General features: G+C 42.1%; 1 protein-coding gene across 6 annotated transcripts in view; it reads right to left on the reverse strand.

The window, feature by feature from the left end:
* Window positions 1–19,121, reverse strand: part of LIN54 (lin-54 DREAM MuvB core complex component) — a 39,013-nt gene extending 19,892 nt beyond the window's left edge. For 3 of the 6 annotated variants that reach the window (XR_012660218.1, XM_075090334.1, XM_075090332.1), the window contains exons 1-2: window positions 18,439–18,543; window positions 4,672–5,384 (exon numbers count right to left, since the gene is read on the reverse strand). Coding sequence is in view for 5 of the 6 variants with exons in the window: in XM_075090334.1 (XP_074946435.1) it covers window positions 4,672–5,349 (678 nt within the window). In the remaining variant the exon portion in view is untranslated. Of the gene's footprint in view, window positions 1–4,671; window positions 5,385–18,438; window positions 18,550–19,048 lie in introns of those variants that run through there. The other 3 variants (XM_075090335.1, XM_075090333.1, XM_075090336.1) reach the window with 2 other exon arrangements.
* Window positions 19,122–19,350: the final 229 nt, after the last annotated feature.

A 19,350-nucleotide genomic window follows, 5' to 3' on the forward strand; every position in this document is an offset into this window, starting at 1 on the left:
TGGAAAGCAAATGCCACCTCTATGTTCAAGCTGTGCCCAGCCAAGGGAAGCCAGCAATAAGCAGCTCTGACACCAGGGCAGTGGCAGAAAACAGTCCTCATTTAAAGGAATTCATGTGCTGCTTCACAGTTACAGTTCATGTTCCTCAGAGGAAACCTTCACCTCAGACCATTGGCAGGTGAAGGTCATTTGCCCAAACGCACTGCACCCAAGCCACATTAGCTACTTTCTAGGTGACATACAATAGTCAAGGCTTAAAAGTGAATCAGAAAAAACACCCCACTGACATCTATTAACTAAAAACTTGGAACATAAGTTGTTTGAAGGAGGAAGCTTCATTCACAGCCCAGCTTACAAATTTAACTCAAAGCTATTTTAACATTTCAAGGATTCAGTTCTCTTAGCAAATACACAGCTGATCAATAAGCAGGCATTTTTATCAGTAAATTTTTTTGTAAATTCACACACATTTTAATTCCTAATAAATTCCCCACATTTCACCTGCTTGGTTTGAGATTTGTTCCACTGAAATGAATCTTACCTTGTCATAAGGTATTATTGTAACTCAACTGCTACAGCTTTTACTCTCTGAAGTGAGGGCAAAGTCTGGCTCAGACATGTTCAACATCCAGCAGAAACAGCCAGCTCTGGACAACAGAAGTCGTTTCCCAGTAACAGTCAATAACCATGCTTAAGTGACTTACATAAATATGTGTAAAATACTAGCTACCTGTTAACATGAACTATTTCAGAAAAAACTTAAAATCCCAAAACAATAGCTGGTCAACAACACAAGTAGCCATGCTTCCCTCAGACTCAACTTGCAATATCCTCCTCAAATAAATTCCCCCCTGCTTTTTGGGTGAACTGTTTGTCTATGAAGGAGGTCTAACAAATGAGTGAATCCCCTCATGGCTTAGGAGATCTGGCAAAATTCAAATGCAGTTGGTTATAGGTGAGGAACAGCCCTTGGCCCCCAAGTGCAGGTAGTGCACTCCTGCCCGTACTGGCTGCCGAGCAAGTCTTTTTGAAGTTTTTGCCACTGGAGCTGATAAACCTAGCCACTCATAAGAGCCTTCTGGGCATTGGTGAGAAACTCACTACCCCTTTTCAGTAGAGGCTGGAGAAGCCAGAGGAAATAATCAAGATGACAGGCTGCCCCTCTGATGCTTCAGAAAGAGCAAGTTCTCTGGAGCCCTCTGCCACTACATGTACTAATCACAAGAAGCTTATCATCATTCCTCTGCCTATGTAAGCTAAACATGCTCTCTGCAAGTTACTTTGAATTAGACCGCAAAAATATTTCCTGGGGCAACAAGCTCTTCCATAAGATGACTATTATATTTACACGCGCACACCAACCTTCTTCCCCCTACAGAAGCCAAGAGATTTATCTGCAAGCATCTTTACTTAAAAAGGGTCAATTTGTGTCTTCCTAAGAACTCTCCACTAAACAAGATGAGCTAGCAAGTTTCTATGGCAGGACTTTGTTTTCAGCTGTCAAACCATGTTCTATTCATACAGAAAGAGGCACATGCATACCTTGCATTTATTGGTGGATCGAATACCCACGTAGTCAGCTACCACAGAGGAGCTAACATACTATAAACCCACTCCCTAGATGACTTCATGGGAGCTTGTCCATGTGGCCACACCCTATGTAATTCATATTTGGCATAATATGAAAAAATCAGGGATTCTAGCAATAGAAAAAAAGAACAGTGTACTTTAGAAAAGATGACGAAACTGAGCTAGTAATGGGAGTTTGCTCTGAGGTTAGTTCACAGGGTCACTTTTCCACGATGAGGTGAAGCCACAACGATGGCTTAACAGTTTTCTTGCCATGGTAGTAACAATGCTATGGACACGTAGATTTAACTGCTGAAATGCAGAGCCAGTTGCCACATGAAGACAAGTTCAAGTTAGACTAGCTTAGTGACAGCAGTTGTAATGGATCTGGACATCTGGTTGAGAATCATCTGCAAGGCCAAACTCCTCCTTAATGCACTTGGACTAAAGTAGTACACCAGCAGGCACATTGTTTTTTAAGCCTGTACACAGGCAGGAGCCACAGGCTGAAAACAGAAGCACTTGCCCAGTAGTTTTGTCCACATATCTAGGGCAGTGGTTTCAAGTAAATCAGGACAAGCTGCTAAGGGACAGTAATAAACCTCTGGATATAGAAGCAGCACAAGGTCCTGTTGAATTTTATACCTCACAGCCTCTAAAACTAAAAAAACCTCTAAAATTGTAATCAGAGAGGGAGTCAGATCCCAAGGAACATTTTGCTCAACCGATCAGTCATACCTTTTCTCAAGTGCTGAGATTTCAAACGTCACAATTAGATTGTAGCAATGCTAACTGAATTTCTCTAACAACCTGCAAAGCCCCTACAACAGTGAGGATGTAAGAACTGAAGAGAGCTCTGTCATCTAATCTTTTACCAATTCACTTTTCAGCACCAAGTCAAACTGCTGTGCTGCCTTGCATCTGAAATACCTGATTCACAACACCACAAGAGAAGTTACGTAAGACCCTTGGGAGGCAGGGAGGCATTCACAGTTTCCTCTTCCACTCACTGAAAGGTTAAGAGGCTTGTTCAGGTTTTCAAAGCCAGGGACTCAAGGCGTGGGTTACCTCCCATCATGCATGATAGGGTAGACAATGAATCTCTTGCCCAGCCTCATATATTCCTCTGACACTTCAGTAAATTCCTACAGGGAAAAGCACTGTCTGGGAAGTTCTAATGTAATCATCTTCCCTGCAGTATTGGGTACTTACAACCAACTGAACATTGCCTTCTTGCTTATCATCTCTATTTCCTCCTCTCCTTATAGCAAAAAAAGGAACGCCAGGTATTAACAGTTCAACCTGTCTTGCAAATGGAAGCAAAGGTTTAATAAAAAGAGACCACAACAAAACAAATTTTCTCAAACAGCAATTAACTAGATCTACAAATGGATGCAAATCCATTTGTAACGGCTTCTATTAAGGAACCTGTACAATTCCTAATGATAAACTGCAGAGGTTGATTGCCAAGTCACTATATCTCAGTCACTGATGGCACAGGTCATCTCATACAAGCAAAAGCACATCACAGCTAAGTCCTTCTCCTTGGTTTCCTCTATCTGTCACTTAACAGTGAGCAACTGAAGCCAAGTAGCAGGAACTGATCCACTCAAATGTTCCTATGCTGAGTCAAGAGCAGAGGCTTTTTGGAAAGCTATGATGACAACCATATCACTAATGATCAAAGTACAAAAATAAGTCACAAGAAAATCAATATGTTTCAAACAGCCATTATTAAACATGTTTTCCACAGATATGATGTAGCAAAAAAGGAGAAAGCAGAAATCAGTGCTAGGATCACCTGCAGCTTTAAAACATACCATCTTGAGTTGCTCACATTTGCTTGCCATGAAATACTAGTCGGGGAACTTAGCATTTGGCTAATAACATGCTTAAAAGTTTGTCATTTTTCATGTGCAGCAAATTAGTTTTTATTAGCATACTTAAGAGTTTAGTAATTTCATTTAGACTGTAAAAGAAATATTCCTCCATCATAACCTGCATCAAGTTCTACTTTTCCTTCACTTCTATGAGGTCTTATTTCTGCCAAGAAAGTAACTCACATTTAGTTTTCCCACGTACCAGATAAAAATCAGACCCATTGGGTTATAATCCAAGTCTTTTCTACACATTTCCAGATTCCAGCCAATTCTCTGCAGTTTCAAATATTTCAACATCCATGCCAGAGATGAGAAACAAGGCCTTGAAGTGTCCAGGTTACAATAGCATCTAGTCTATCAGTATCTATTAACAAGCTTGACTTGCTAATAGAGGCAGACAAGATATACCTTTCTGTTCTTTTTCAAATGCTGGAAAGCTGGTTTTCCCCCCCCCCTCAGAGAGTTTATTTAAACAAACTAAATGCAATAGGCAGAAGCTACTCTTTCATAAAGGAGTATAGCAGTGTATGCTTTGAATAAAGAACAACAGGCATATAGAGTTCAAGTCAGTCTTCCTGAAAGCATATAGAATTTTTTAATAAAATGAAATTAATGGGAAAATTATCCTCAATTTACTGAATTTTAATAGCGCAGTTTCTTTGATGCAAGTCCTAAGACCGTATTGCTCTCTACAACTACCTGAAAGGAGGTTGGAATGAAGTGGGTGTTGGTCTCTTCTCCCAAGTTACTAGTGACAAGATGAGAGGAAATGGCCTCAGGTTGGGCCAGGGGAGGTTTAGATTGGGTATTAGGAACAATTTCTTTACTGAAAAAGTGGTCAGGCATTGGAACAGGCTGCCCAGAAAGGTAGTAGAGTCACCATCCTTGGAGGTGTTCAAAAGGCATGTAGACACAGCACTTCAGGGCATGGTTAAGGAGGCATGGTGGTATTGGGTTGACGGTTGGACCTGATCTTAGAGGTCTTTTCCAACATTAATGACACTATGATTCTAAGTTTCTAGACAGTAGCTACAAGTAAAAGGCATAAAATGGTAAATGCATCCACAGATGAAAGCATGGGTTAAGACCAGCATTGTATATTTAATACAAGGAATAAATGCAAAGGCTGAAAGCAACCATGTGTCAATCAGTGAAGGAAATGGACAACAGCTGCAGCAACAAAATTGTTCTTAAGATGTTTCATCAGCATAACTCACTTTACCTGTACTGTTTTTAATTGCTGGGTCTGCAAAACAGAAGGCTGGGCCGCAGTGTTTATCAGCTGACTTCCTTGTGTCAAAGTTGAGACACCAACAACAGGCTTCACCTCTGACCGACCTCCAATAACAACTTTGATCTGCTGGCCTTGTACCTTGGAGTCTCCACCTTGGGCTTGGGACGTGGCCTTCTGCGCCTGTGGGATTTGGCTGTGGGGTAATGCTAAAACAATAGGTTGGCCAGACTTGCCCAAAGTGGTTACAATTAGCTTTTGCCCATCCGGTTTAATACTCTGATGGCCTATTTTAATATCGGCGGTCTTGTTCAGAATAATTTGATTGGCTGATATAGTGACAGGGGTCTGAGCACCAAGTTTATGGAGGCCACTTGGAAAGCTAGGCTTTACTACTGCATTCACATCAGTTTTTGGGGTTGTGTTCACTGTCGTATCGCTTGAGTGATTGCTGGGTGTGGTAACAGATTCTGTGGTAGTTGTAGCTGAGGAGTCGCTGGTGGAGCTCATGTTCACTATTTCTTCCAGTTCTGTTTCCATGGGAATAGACTCTGCCATTGGCGACGACACGATAACTGCCTCAATGCTATCATCTTCCACCAGAGTTATACCAGTGTCCATTATTTCCTCAGGGAGCAAGCTGTTGACTTCTGCTGAAACCACCTCCATTTTAGCAGTTGTGGCAGTGATGACTGGAGCAGGTACTGCAATAATATTTTTAAATGTTATTGGCTTCCAGAAAACATACATTTTCAAAGCTTTATGAATAACATTACCAAAGACTAAAATATAGTAGCAGAAATTTTTTTCAGACTGAAGGTACTGTGCATGCACAAGAGGGATATAATAAAAAAATTGTTATCAAAACAGAACACATGAAGCTGAATTTACTCTCAGCAAGAATTTATATCAAACCTCTCCAACATCATCCATTGAAGTCAAATCAAAGCACTGACTTGCTGTGGATTACCAGTCCACTCTTGACAACACAGTACACAGAGTAGTAGAGTTCCCCTTCCCAAGATACAGGCATCTTGTTCACAGACACTTAAGCTTACAGAAATATAAAGCAAGAAAAGTTTTAAAAATACAACAGATGATAATGGCTTTTCTCATACGTGTCAACATTAATTAGCAGGTTATCTTGCCTCAAGAGACTTGTTATCTATACCAGATATAACTGGTTCATTTTTGCCAAATCCTTGTTTTGGAAATCTTGGTAAAACAAACAGCTGTCTAGTGACAGGGCTTAACAACGCCACACACAACAGTCCGCCTACCCCAGGACCAAGCCAAAGCCCTGCCCTTCCAAGATGAACTGCCACTATGCTGGCTGTGAAAAGAACAGCTCAATTTTTTTCCCTCAATACTCACAAGAAAACATAATGCCCAAATTCATAATTAATTTGAAATGTGTTCTAAACACAAAACAAAGAATACCCCATCTGAAAGAACAGATTTTTTAAGCTGACTAGTGACCAATTGATATAAAAAAAAACTACAGTGAGATTCAAAGCCAGATTCACTTCCCATTTGAGAAGCCTTAAAGACATTGCTGGAAATGGTCACATCTGCCATTCCCACTAAAACTGTATCACTGTCACAGGCTGAAAACAGGTCAGCTTAATATGGCACTTTCCCCACTTGCTGGCCCCATCAGCATGCTTGGCCACTGGACGAGCAAGCACACTGTGTAGTTATGTGTACATACTCTCGAGTAGTTGTTATAAACTCGAGACGAGAGGATCCTCACAAATTCAGTTTCCTACCTGCTGGGAAAAGCAGAGCTGAGCTATTTGTACTTGGCAATATTCATAATTAAGGAACTGTGCCACTGAAAACACTGACCAAATGCCAAGGTGGCATTAACTCCTCTGGAGTCACTGTGGTTCCATTTTGCACAGCGGCTAACTACAGAACAGCTGCGTTTTGCCCATGAGGTAGAAGAATGGGGAAAAACCTCTGCTATATTCTACCTAGTTTTCATGCTGGGTTCAGGAGGTTGTGCTGGAGCTGTCCAAGGCCTTCCTAATCATGACAGGTGTCATCCTGACTCCCCTCACCTCCAGAGTACAAGCCATATCAAACTGCCTTGATATTCAAGAAGCCTAAGCTGTGAAAGAACTTGTTCAGATGACCGAGGGTCAAACACACACAGCTCGCTTATTGGCAGGCATTTAAAGATACAAAGTTATCCAGTGTCACTGCCAGAAATACCTCATTTGGAAAGCATTTCTCCAAAAGTAATGACAGTACAACTTTCAGTGATGCCAGCCCCGGTAACTAGCACTTGACAAAACAGCTTACTCCTGAGGACACATTAGTAGTAGTATTGCATTGCTGTCTTAAAGGCAAATCGGTTAACTGCATAGGAATGGTAAAAGCAGACTGTTTCAGCATATATTAAGGCCACTAGCTCTCCTCCTGAGCTGCGTCGCTTTATCATCGCCTCATCAACCTGCATGGGCTTCAAGCTGTTTTGGACAAAACCACTCCCATCATCCTGTTCTATACTGACAACGACAAGGGACTTGGGTTCAGAAGTTAGACTCCTATGGTCAACCACAATCCAAGTAATGATTGCCTCATGTTTGAAAAGGAAGGAATCATCTAAGGAATCATACAGTATCACCAGTTAGCAAATACAAAAGGGGTAACATTTGGCATTTCCTTTGCAGAGACAGAAGTGTGACAACACCATCACTTCTCTTTCAAATAAAGGTAGAGCAGGGGACTATCAGCAGGCTATGGCTCAAATTTAAGGATTTTAAACTCAAAAATCCCACAATATTCATATAAAGTTATATTCATAAAATCAGCATATTTCTCTTAACTGGTAAACATTTTAAAACATTATTTCATTCCTAAATCCATTCCTTAAAACAAAGGCAAAAGCAGGAGGAAGTAGGGGAAATACAGAATAAATCCTTGACAATTTAACTGAGAAGAATGAGATGCTCTCATCCACATGCAAAGTTTAGGTGATTAAATGCTTTCCAAATTTTTGAGCTTCTGCTTATCTGCCCTCTTCAGTAGTGGTGATACATAAACTCCAGAAGACTGCTGAGCTGAAAAAATCCAAATTTTTTTGGTCTTAATACTTAAGAGATTAAGCAGTTGAAAATTACCAGGGCTCAAATAGTTAGAAGCTGCCACAAAAGAGAGATCCAAGTACTATTCAATAGGAACACCGCAGTAGCAATTCATTCACCTCCTCCCATTCCCCTTACTAATCTTCCAGCTCTTGGGATGGAGGAGGGAAAAAAGCATATCTTGCAATTATTCAGCCATGGAACAGTTACTAAACTCTCCATGCTGCTACCATTGACATATAACACTACAAAATATTGAGAAAGACAGGTAAAACATAAGGAGCCAAAAACCCACAGAGGAACAAACAGAAGATACTCTTTGTAGACATGCTATAAAAAAATAAAAATCTTTTACTTAAGTTTTCAAACATTCATGCCCTATTGTCTTCAAAACAGAAATGTTTTAGCATATTGATATGAAATACACTGCCTTTACCACAAAAATCTTGAGTTCATCATACCCAAAGCTTTAGAAGCCATGCATGCAACACGACCACATCTTCTTCCTTCACCACAACCGCTATTAAAAACATGCTTTAAGACTCAGCTATCCTGTGACCTGTAGTCGTTTTCTTCACATCAAAATTAATTCTCACATACCAGGAATCACAGCATGCCAGCACAGAAATTAGATTACACACAATGCATATCAAAGTGTTTTTTACAATCAAGCTAACAAAGACCTTAGATATAGTACAGAGAATACTTCAGGCAAAACAGAAGCTAGAGAGAAAGAAAAAAGCCACAACTAATTTTTTGATGAAAGCATTACATCATACAAATTGTAAATGGTTGAATTACATGTACATGCGAGTGCATTGCTTGCTAGAAAACCAGCATTTTGAAGCACTAAGATATCTAGTGAGATATCTATCTCAGACCTCCTAGAAGCTATGCTAAAGCACATGAAGGACAGGGAGGTGATTTGAGACAGCCAGCATGCCTTCACCAATGGCAAGTCCTGCCCAACCAGCCTAGTGGCTTTCTATGATGGAGTGACTGCATCAGTAGACAAGAGAAAAGCAACGGATGTCATCTACCTGGACTTCTGTAAGGCCTTCAACAGAGTCCCCCACAGTATCCTTCTCTCTAAATTGGGGAGATAGGGATTTGATAGATGGAGTGTTTGGTGGATAAGAAATTGGTTGGATGGTCGCATCCAGAGGGTAGTGGTCAACGGCTCGATGTCCAGATGGAGACTGGTGACGAGTGGTGTCCCTCAGAGGTCCATACTGGGACCAGTGCTGTTTAACATTTTCATCAGTGAGTTAGTGGGATCACGTCTACCCTCAACAAGTTTGCAGATGACACCAAGCTGATGGGGGCAATTTCTTTAGCGAGGCCTACTGTTACAGGACAAGGGGTAATGGTTTTAAACTAAAGGAGGGTAGATTTAAACTGAATACGAAGAAAAATTTTACAATGAGGGTGGGGAAGCACTGGGGAATGGGTTGCCCAGAGAGGTAGTGGAGGCCCCACACCCAGAAACATTCAAGGTCAGGCTGGATGGGGCTCTGAGCAACCCGATCCGGTTAAAGATGTCCCCGCTCACTGCAGGGGGGTTGGACTAGGTGACCTCTTAAAGGTCCCTTCCAACCTAAACCATTCTATTATTCTATGATCTATCTCTGGATTAGACAATCCCCTTTTTACTACATTACGTTGCCCAAATGTACCACCAATTACAAAACAAGATTATTAAGGAAGAACATTCTAGTCATTTGAGGTATTGAGTAGTATTATAAAAAAAAAAAACCAACAAAACTCTAAGCAGCTACCCAGAATAATTAGTATCTAGAAAACTAAACCACTTAAAGGACAAGTTACTTTCCCATGCATGGCTCACCGATGTTACCTAGCTCTCACATGCTAGTTAGATGTCCATTAAGAAGGTGGCAAAACAACACCATTTTACTAATATTAGTCTGCATTTCAAGCCATGTCTACATTTCAGAAGTGCATAGGTATCTATCTCAATCATCAGTTGATACTCTCAATGTTCACTATTTGTAGCAGAGCAAGCCAAAAATTTAAGACTTCCATGTGGTTCTGACGATGGACCATGATCAGCAAGCTGATGATAAACCTTCTTCTTGAGAACTACTTACTGCCCTTTACGGGTCTAATCCTTACTGATGCTAAGTAAATTCTAGAGTGCACTGAAGAGCAAAGGCATTGCTGTTATATGAACACTGCCTGCTGATCTAACAGTGCAATGTTCTGCAGAAGTAAAAGAACATCAACATGTGTATATTTTTCAAATGACTGGCATGTCCAGGCTAAGAAGGCAGAAACAGAGAAGTAATTAGAATAGCCATTTATGCTATGATTACCAATAAATGAATGCTGTTGACCACAGCAAGAGGTTCCATACACATCTGTACATCCTCCTTTTCTCTTGAAAGGGAGTGTTGAGGTCGCTTTATCATGGTAAGGTTAAAGTCTTAAACACTGTTTGTTTAGCACACAGCTTACAGCAACTTTCCAGGACAGAACTGGAAATAATGTTCATTGCAGCCCAACAAAGCAATTCAGTTTGCTTTCTGTGACTGGAAACAGTGTTCTACATTCAAGCAAACAAAAATTAAAATAGAACCCAAAAATCAGAACATTTCCCTTCACCCTTCCCTTGGTTTACATGCCAATTTCAGTCATTTTCACACATACAGTAGCACAAAAGCTGAAAAACAAAACTACACCAGTGTTCTTACAATCATTAAACACATTTTGAAGGTGTTTCCAGTGAACTGGAAAAGAAAAAAAACCCCAAAACTTAAATACAAAGAGTACTTATCACTCAACCCAAGAAACGCAGATTTCAGTCTTTTAAATATAGCTTGAAATAAAGGTCTTGCTTTCCAAATTCCAGATGCCTCTTGAATACGGGGCTATAGAAGAATTCAGAACACACAGCAATATCACACCAAGAACATTCAAAAAACAAGCATGAAAACTGCTATCATAGGCTTGACATCGAGTTCCCCACAGACTTCTAACAGGTGTTATCATACAGGGCACTGTTTAATATTAGGCTTGCTGCCAGCAGTTTTCAGTGAGAGTGCATTTTAGCACTGTATTTATGAGCAAAGGTTCCTCAAAATGGAATTGTAACCTTTCAATTTTACTGAGACTTTGTGAATCAGGAAGTGCAATGACTATGCAGTGCATTATATGTATACTTCAGCAGCGCTGATCAGTCAGAAGGTACAATACATGAAGTTCATTCTGAAACAAACACACATGCAACACTGATTTCATTTCCAAAAATATGCTAGCATGGCATTTTGTCCTAAACACTTAATTCCTTATGTGTCTCATGTAACCATGATTCTGTTCAAAGTCAGAAGAATGCAGAGATGAAAACCTGATAAAAATTTAAGACCATAAATTGCAATGCTTTCAGGGTAGTGCTGTCAAAATTCAGAAGCAGTGAAAGCTGTTATGGCCACTACTGCTTTTTAAACTTACCCTAGAAATCTAAGGTGGCTTTCTTCATTTTTTTTAAATACAATGGAGTATTGAAAGAAAAGCAAAAATAGCTCAAACAGTTATACTGCAGTGATTCATCAGAAAACATGCTTCTAGCTGCAGATCTCAGCAGCTCTACCAGCCTTGAACTTAAGCAGTACAGAATATATTTACTTGCAGAAGGACTGAGCTGGAGATAAATAGCTTGCCTGCGGGCAAACCACGACTTCATCCCAATGCCAAAACACACTATTACCCCTTCCCTCCCACTTTAATCTCTAGATAAAGAACTTCCATATTCTTTTTTGGGAAAACTTAAATAACTGGGATTGCGCAATAACTGGCTTTTGTGGAATGAAATTCCACATTAAGATTTTGAGTCAAGAGATCAATTTAAAAAGAAATGGGAATTTCAGTGAAATCATCATCTCTGCTCCAGAACCACATGGGCCACTTCAAATGCAGGCTTCTCAGACCTCTGAAGTCTCATTTATCATAATACAAAAGATTGAAGAGCTTCTGAAACACAAATTGTAAGTTTCATTAGGTATACATAAGAAGCTAACAATTAAGCTTTTGGATAAACACCTCAAAAAAATCTTACAGACAGGACTAGCCAGAGAGAAGCATTTCAGTGAATAGGACCACATGTTCTCCCTTACAGCTTTTGTTTTCAATATCCTGAAAGTGACAGAGATATTTACTGTACCATCGCTGGAGATGCTTTATTCCAGACAGTATACCAAGGCCATCTGGAAGGAAGAGTTCTTTGCATGCAACCTCCATGCTACTCAATATCCCCCTTTCTGTCCTTACAGAATACCCTTCCCAATTTGACTTCCATGGCAAACATGCTCTACTACTGGTTGGACAAGTCACCATTACACTATCTGAGTTGAAACAGATCCAGAAGGTTCATCTCATTCTCAGAATTAATAAGACAAGAACCAATTATATGCAGAGGCTTAATTGTGTTTCTCCATGGAAAAAGTTGTTTTCTTTTTTTATTTTGCAAGATCACATAGCTCATTGCTTCCCTCTTTACTACATCTAAGAAAACTTTGTATACACAGAAGCTTTTGCCAATTGTCAGTTTATAATTTTGTGGATTGGAGATTAACAGTGTTACTATATATGATGGGACAACAAAGCTGACTTGTAGCCTTGGTAGGTTGCTGTGTCTCAGCTGCCCTAGTCGATCACTACAGTATGTTAAACCACCACACACCCACAATGAGCTGGATGCACTAAAATCAGAGGGTGTCTCAGCACCTCAATTAAGTTCCCCCAGAATCCAGCTCAGGAGATGCACCCAAACAGCTGTGTCAAACTGTACAGTCTATCAAAACCAACTGAGCAGCAGCAATATAACTATATAACTATGGGATCAGTTTGTGCAAAATTGTATATCATCTGTGTTGTTTACAGTAGTCTAGGTTCTTATTATCTGGACAACTAAGTGATAATTCTCTTCCAAGGACAAAGCTTATTTTGCAGACATGAAAAAATATCAGAAGCAGAAGCAAATGTAACAACTCACAACAACAGTGGCATTAAGAATTTTTGTTAAGAATCCAGGAAAACCAACTTGTCAAAGCTTTTTATTCAACCTATGTCTTTTTGATGACATAACACAAAAAACTCACCTGTTCAACAGAGAATGAGCCCTTATTTTTTCCCAGTCATTCCAGTAGCAACAGTAAAAATTCACAAGTAGCCTCCCCCTTTTCATGTTTTCTGCTTCTTTCCTGGGAGAATCCATAGCTCATATGCAGTTGTTAATTTTTTTCTTCACAGGAAACAGAAGTGACAATCTTTACTAATGTCATTGTAGGTGCTAAATTGACCAGAGCTTTGTTGGTCCCTCTGCTGTAGCCAGTTCGCAGCACTGGCACCAGAACTATTCCTTGCAAGCAGAAAAAACAACACTCTTCATTTAATGTTCTGGATGTTAACCCATCAAACAGAAGAAACTTAATTCAATAAAAGATTGAATACACTACATATGAACACAAGGCTCAGTTTCCACAGATTCTTGACTGCTTGCTAGTGCAAGTGACAGAACACCTACCTAAGCAAAGCAGAAACAAGCTACAGTTAAAAAAGTAAAGGTCACTTGTTTGCCTAAGTTGATTTCAAAGGAAAACAAAAATCTTAGAGAAACAAATAATTTTATTGGGACATTTTCTAACCAAAACAAAATAAAGAACATGCTAGTTCATCCCCTTGTTTGCTGTGTTCTCCCATCCCTTTTTGCCAAGTACATACAAGCAAACTACTATTCTAGACAAGTGAAATTCATAAATATCAATAGCACAAAAAGATAGCAAACGCAGGTCTTAAACTCATGACACTGGACATATTTTCCCTCATTTGCTAGAAAAGCCTTCACAGAAGCATATATATACCCATGATTCATCCCATACTGTTGGTGTATTATCAAATGAAAGACCACAACTGCACATAGGCAATCTTACTGTACTACACTTGTCCTAATTAATTGCCATCCTTGATTTTTGCTATCATTTTAATAATAGGTAAAATAGTGTCATTTTATGCATTCCCCACTTTCTTACTCTGACACTCTACATCGTCTTTAAAATTGAAAGGTTTTGTCATAAACCAAAGAATTAAAAAATCACTCAGCACTGAATTTTTTCAGTCTTTTGTTTAAGCTTACTGAGCTAGATTGCCTTAAAAAATGTCATGAAACAAACAAACAAAAAATCAATCCGTAAGAAAGCTATGATTAACAAAGGAAAAAATCCTCTAAGACTGCAAACTCACCATGTTTACATATGTAACAGCAGAGTGAAAGCAAATAGTTTTAACACAGTAGCAAAATATGCATGTGGAACAAGACAATTTCCATTCTCCTTCCCATTCTCTACAGAAGACAAGATATGGAGGTGGTTTGTCTGCATGCTTCCCAGAGAATTATGGTTCTAGATTTATCAAATACAACATCAATGGCAAACTATAGCAAGGGAAAAACCCCAACCTTACTCCTTATCAAATGTTGGAAACAGAGCTAGTGTAAGTATCCAGTCTTTTTTCATCAGTTACAAGGAATACTAAGAAAATATCAGGTGTTCTCCACCACAAAGTTAACCATCTATAGTCACAAAATTCAAAATAATAGTTCCCAAGGCAACCATAATTCGCTCAACCAATGCACACCATTCCCTTCCCATTACTCTACATTCTGCTAGGTGAATGTTCCCTATGTGACTCACTGTACACACAACCATGTGCAACATCTCAGAGGAACGGGCAAGGTACACAAATTAGCAAGTCACATGTGTTTAAAGTAGCAGTTATCAATTCATATGGACATGAAAGTTTTAAATTACACAGTTAAGGTTTTTGTTTTGTTTCTCATGGGAAGAAAAGGTAATCTCATGTCACCAGTGCCATGTTTATAACAGAGGTGCTAGTTGTTTGCTTTTTAAGAATGGCTGGAGGATAAAGAAACACCAACAAACCAACCACTTGCTCACATACCAGTTATCCTTCTTCCCTTGGCATGTGCTGGGTAATTTAAGCTTCCATTGTAATATGAAAAGGAAAACCTTTTCAAAGGTTTTCAAAGGTAAAAAACCCTGCATCTGGCAAACTGGTAATTACATACTAATAAAACAAGCAACTGCTACATTTTTCTTAGGATTTACTGTGAAAAACATCATAGAAATATCTTTATTGCACTGTTATTTCAAATAGCATCCTTTGCAACTTTGACCACTGGGTGCACATGATCAGCAGCATTACTTTCCTTATACTCCCAATTCCCTGTGCATATTAAGCCAGCACTACTGCTAAAGCTCTGCTGTCCTCCTTTAGCATCTGCCTATTAATTTCCATACATTTTCTGTCCTTGTGCTAGCAAGCATTTATGCAGCTTCAAGGACAGCCTAGATGAAGGAACCAAGCTGTGTTAAAGCTAGCCATCCAAATTGAACTGTGAGCTGTCACAGCCCTACTTTTTCCGTGCTGCTGACATGGCTGTTCAACCCAGGAAGAAAACTACACCACAAAGTAGTGAGCAAATTCTGGTGGGTCCGTGTGCTGAGATAGCTCAGTTCAAAGTCTATGAACACCAGAACAGCACCAAGGAATCTCATCGCAGCCAACTATCCAGCTGGGTCAGGGACTGGGGAAACCAAGGAACCTCCCTCCCCCTCCCAGCTTAGCATTTATACTCCCTGCATAGAGGGAAGGGGAAGAGCACAACCAACTCCTTCAGTTGTGGCAGAACACTAGACCAATGGCTGGCCATTTTGCGTAGATTCACTCTAACCTAGAATCAAAGCCAGGTTAGTTTTAATGCAGATCGGTCTTTAACTGTGGTCTATGGGTAGCTGCTTAAGCGCTTACACAGCACAAGAGAAAGGGAAAGCATGGAAGAGGAAGAAGCTGCCAGGGAAGTGCAGAGCCACCTTCCTCACAAGCAAAGCAGCAAACACTCATGGGATTATAGTAGTGCATAGCCACATCTTCTCCCAAATAAGTGGGAGCATAACACTTAGGAAAAAAAACATTGAAAACAAGTACGAAACTACAAAAGTTGTCAAAAAGCTCCGTCCAGACGCTACAATATTAACAATTAAGTAGATCTTAAAATAGAAAGCTTTCACTTATTTGCAGAGTGTGTCTCCTGTTTAATTCAAATATTTGAGGGCAGAAAGCAGATTAAGCTATGTAGGCAGACCTGAGACCACTGGGAACTTTTCAATAAAATATAATATAAAAAAAACCCTGAAGAACTTTTCCCAGGAAAGCCAGATTAATGTAAAGAAGTTTCTAAAACATTCTTCAAATAAGCTTCTGGAGTCCATTCAGCAGAAACTTCTGCTACTCCAAAGGAAGAAAAACAACCCTAGTCAGACCACAGAGATGGGGATTGGGTACATGCCTGGAACTTCTATGACAGATGAGAGCACAGACCAAAACTAAGGACATAACCCTCATGTGGGTCCAACTGCAGAAGTATAGCTTGTGCAGGGGAACGACACAGAAGTTGGAAGAGTTAAGAAGCCACTAATCTACATCCAGATCTGGAACGTGAGGAAGCTGAATCTCTCGCATCATGTAGCTATGTACTCCCACCACTGATCAACAGATTGTTACAGCAGTCTTGTTCTTTCTTATGCAAGAAAAACTTATGTTTTCTAATGTTGTTAAGGGAGCAAGTCTAGTCACAGGCTATACAGAAAGCCACATGCTGCTTACTAGTTTTCTAAGCAACTGAGGAAACCAAGCTACTCAAATGTAAGGCCTGGCAGAACACAACCCTTGAATCAATATTTCAAGAAATGTTTTCTACTTCTCATTGGCAGGTCCTACAGCTAAGAATTAAAAAACCCAAAAACAAAACATGAGTTTGTCTCCTAGGCAGTTATTAATCTCACCATTGTACTATACAAATTCTGTAGGATATTAAGATGTCCTTCTAACAGCATGTTAAGAAAGCACTACCTCTATAGCACAAGAAGGGAACAGAAGCACAAGCAGACCAAGTGACAGATAAGGAAGCACAGTTTGTTACTGAAGCAGAAATCAACACACACTTCAATGTACCTTGATTTTTTTCTCCCATGAAATATTTTTCAAACAAGTGTAAGGGAAAATAATTTAAGGACCTTTAACTGCTTTTCAAAACCTAAAATAAATTATATCCCAACATATGAGATAACAATATCTCTAAGGCTGAAATCTGACAGCACTCTTCCCCACACTTCAAGCAAACCTTTAGATAGCAGATACTCAACCTGAAATCAGTTAAAGCTTTTTGAGAATTGTAGCTGAACCCTTCAGAGCATTCAGTTACAAACTGTCTGAGCTCGGACATCACAGAAGCATAAGCAAACCAAACTATCTGCTGTTGTACATAGTTCTCCATAAACAATCAACATTGCATAACAAACTTCTGAAACTTAAGCATTACAACAAGTATGAGGTACCTTTTTAACCCATTAGAGAAGCCAGGCTGTACTTTCTAACACACTCTCCAAGCCAGCCTTTAAGAGTGCTTGGCCTAGAGAGCAATACAGCCCCACATCTCTGTAAGTTGATACAAGTCTGCACAAGGCATATAACCAAGTTATCACTTGCTGATGCATACATAAACTGGATGTCTTGGGGAATAAGAAACACAAGTCTAATGCATTTTATTTTATGAAAGGATTCCCCTGACAGAAGAAATATTCTCAGCTGATAACCTGCTATTTTCCTTGCAACCAATAAGCCAAAAAGATATTGTGTATAAGCTAACCACATGCACAAGGCATTGCCTGTTATTGTCAAGCTTTATGTAAAACAAAGAATATTCCAAATGACTTTTCTGTATTCAGTATTTTCTACAATAACCGTAATATATTTCAAGCAACTGTTCAGAAGGATGAAGCTAATGAAAGATTATTTAAATATCTGTTCCTTCTTCCCTTGAAGTCTTAAGTCTGAGAGCTTTCCTCCTGTTCATGCTACGTTCCACTGGACAATTTCACATGCTCTCAATCAATGCTGAAGTGTTTTCCAGAACTCAACACCTCCATACCAAACGTTACGTAATTAGTACACGATGTGCTTCAAAGTCAAGGCCTCAAGTAATTAACAACACATTATGGCCATCAATACATCTTGTAACAAGCAAGAGCGATGAAGAGAGAAGCTGGGACTATCCCAAAGGACGGTCCAGCTAAATTCACTTCGAGCGTGGAGGCTGTCCACAGCCGTGTAGCAGCACGGTGAAGGCACAGGTGCGCCCTCGCATTTGGGCGAGTTAAACAAGTGTGGAAAACGCCCTACACAGTTTTCACCGTACCCACTCCGCAGGGCTGAGCCCGAGCAAGCACCCCCGAAGACGAAGGTGGAACGTCCTCAGCCCGGCCCAGGTCCTTGGGGGCAGGCCAGTCCCCCCTCTGGCGGCCCGCGCCAGCAAGTTTAGCGAAGAGCGCGTCCCCGGGCCTAAGCCAGCCGCCGCCGCGTCCCGCCACCGCCACAGACGGTGCCCCGGGACCGCCCGCCCCAAGGGCTCCCCACCGCCCGATACGGTGTCCTGTGGGCCACTGGAGGCGCGCCCGGCCGGCCCCAGGCCCAACGAGGCGAGCCACCGCGACCGTTGACATCGCGTAACGCCGGCAACGACCGCCCCCCTACCCCTACAGCGACCGTTATCCCCGCGCCCCCGCCGGGGTCTCACCTCATCGGCGGGCGGCACGGGGGCGGCCATGAGCCGCCGGGCTTCGCCAGCGTCCGCCACCGTATTTCGAAAGATCCGCCATTTTCACCCCGTCACCACCGCCCCCCGCGGCCCGCCCCCACCACACCTGCCCCCGACGCGCCGCCCCGCCTCGCCTCCCCGCCGCCTGCGGGGCGCCCCCCCGAGCTGCCCCGCCACCAAACCCCAACTGCTTCCGGACCGGCAGGGAAGGAGGCGGCGGCGGGTCTCGCACAGATCCCCGGTCCGCAGAGGAAGCCTCGCCGCCAGTCCCCCGCCGCTTCCCGGGTCCGTTTTAACCCCACCGCTCCGCTACGGCTTTGGGTGCAGCTGTTCTCGGCGAACAGCGGTGAAGAGTCCCGCCAAGCAGCAGAGGGGCGACCGGGACGGCTGTCCCCGCGAGCACAGGGAGGTCGGCGGGGCCGCCCGGGAACCCGCCCCGCGGCGTGGAGTGCGCCCAGCGGGGCCGGGCCTGTGCGTTCCCGGCAGAAGGCGGCTGTCAGCGCTCCCCCGCTCCCTCCCTGCCAGCGGACCCATGCCCGCACTCCCTTCTTCGTCCTCCCGCCGCCGCTTTCCCGCCCCTCGCACTCACCGGGCGGGCGGGCGCTATTCCTCCTCCTCCTCCTCCACCACCGCCGCCGCCACCACCACCACCACCGATGCCTCTCTCCGCCGCCGTCGCCGCCGCCACACGCCCTCCGCGCCTCGCGCCACCCCCGTCCCCCTCCCCTCCGCTACTGCGTCCGGCGGCGCCGGCGGCAGCACCCGCGACGAAGCCGCCGTGTTTGTTCAAAATCACGCGCCCCGCGCCATTCCCCCGCCGCATCCCATAATACTGCGCCGCGCCGCCCTGGCAACCGCCGGCGCAGCTCCCCGCGCGTGCCGCCCCGCCCC

Source organism: Phalacrocorax aristotelis, chromosome 4, assembly GCF_949628215.1.
Source record: "Phalacrocorax aristotelis chromosome 4, bGulAri2.1, whole genome shotgun sequence".
Taxonomy (NCBI): Eukaryota; Metazoa; Chordata; class Aves; order Suliformes; family Phalacrocoracidae; genus Phalacrocorax; species Phalacrocorax aristotelis.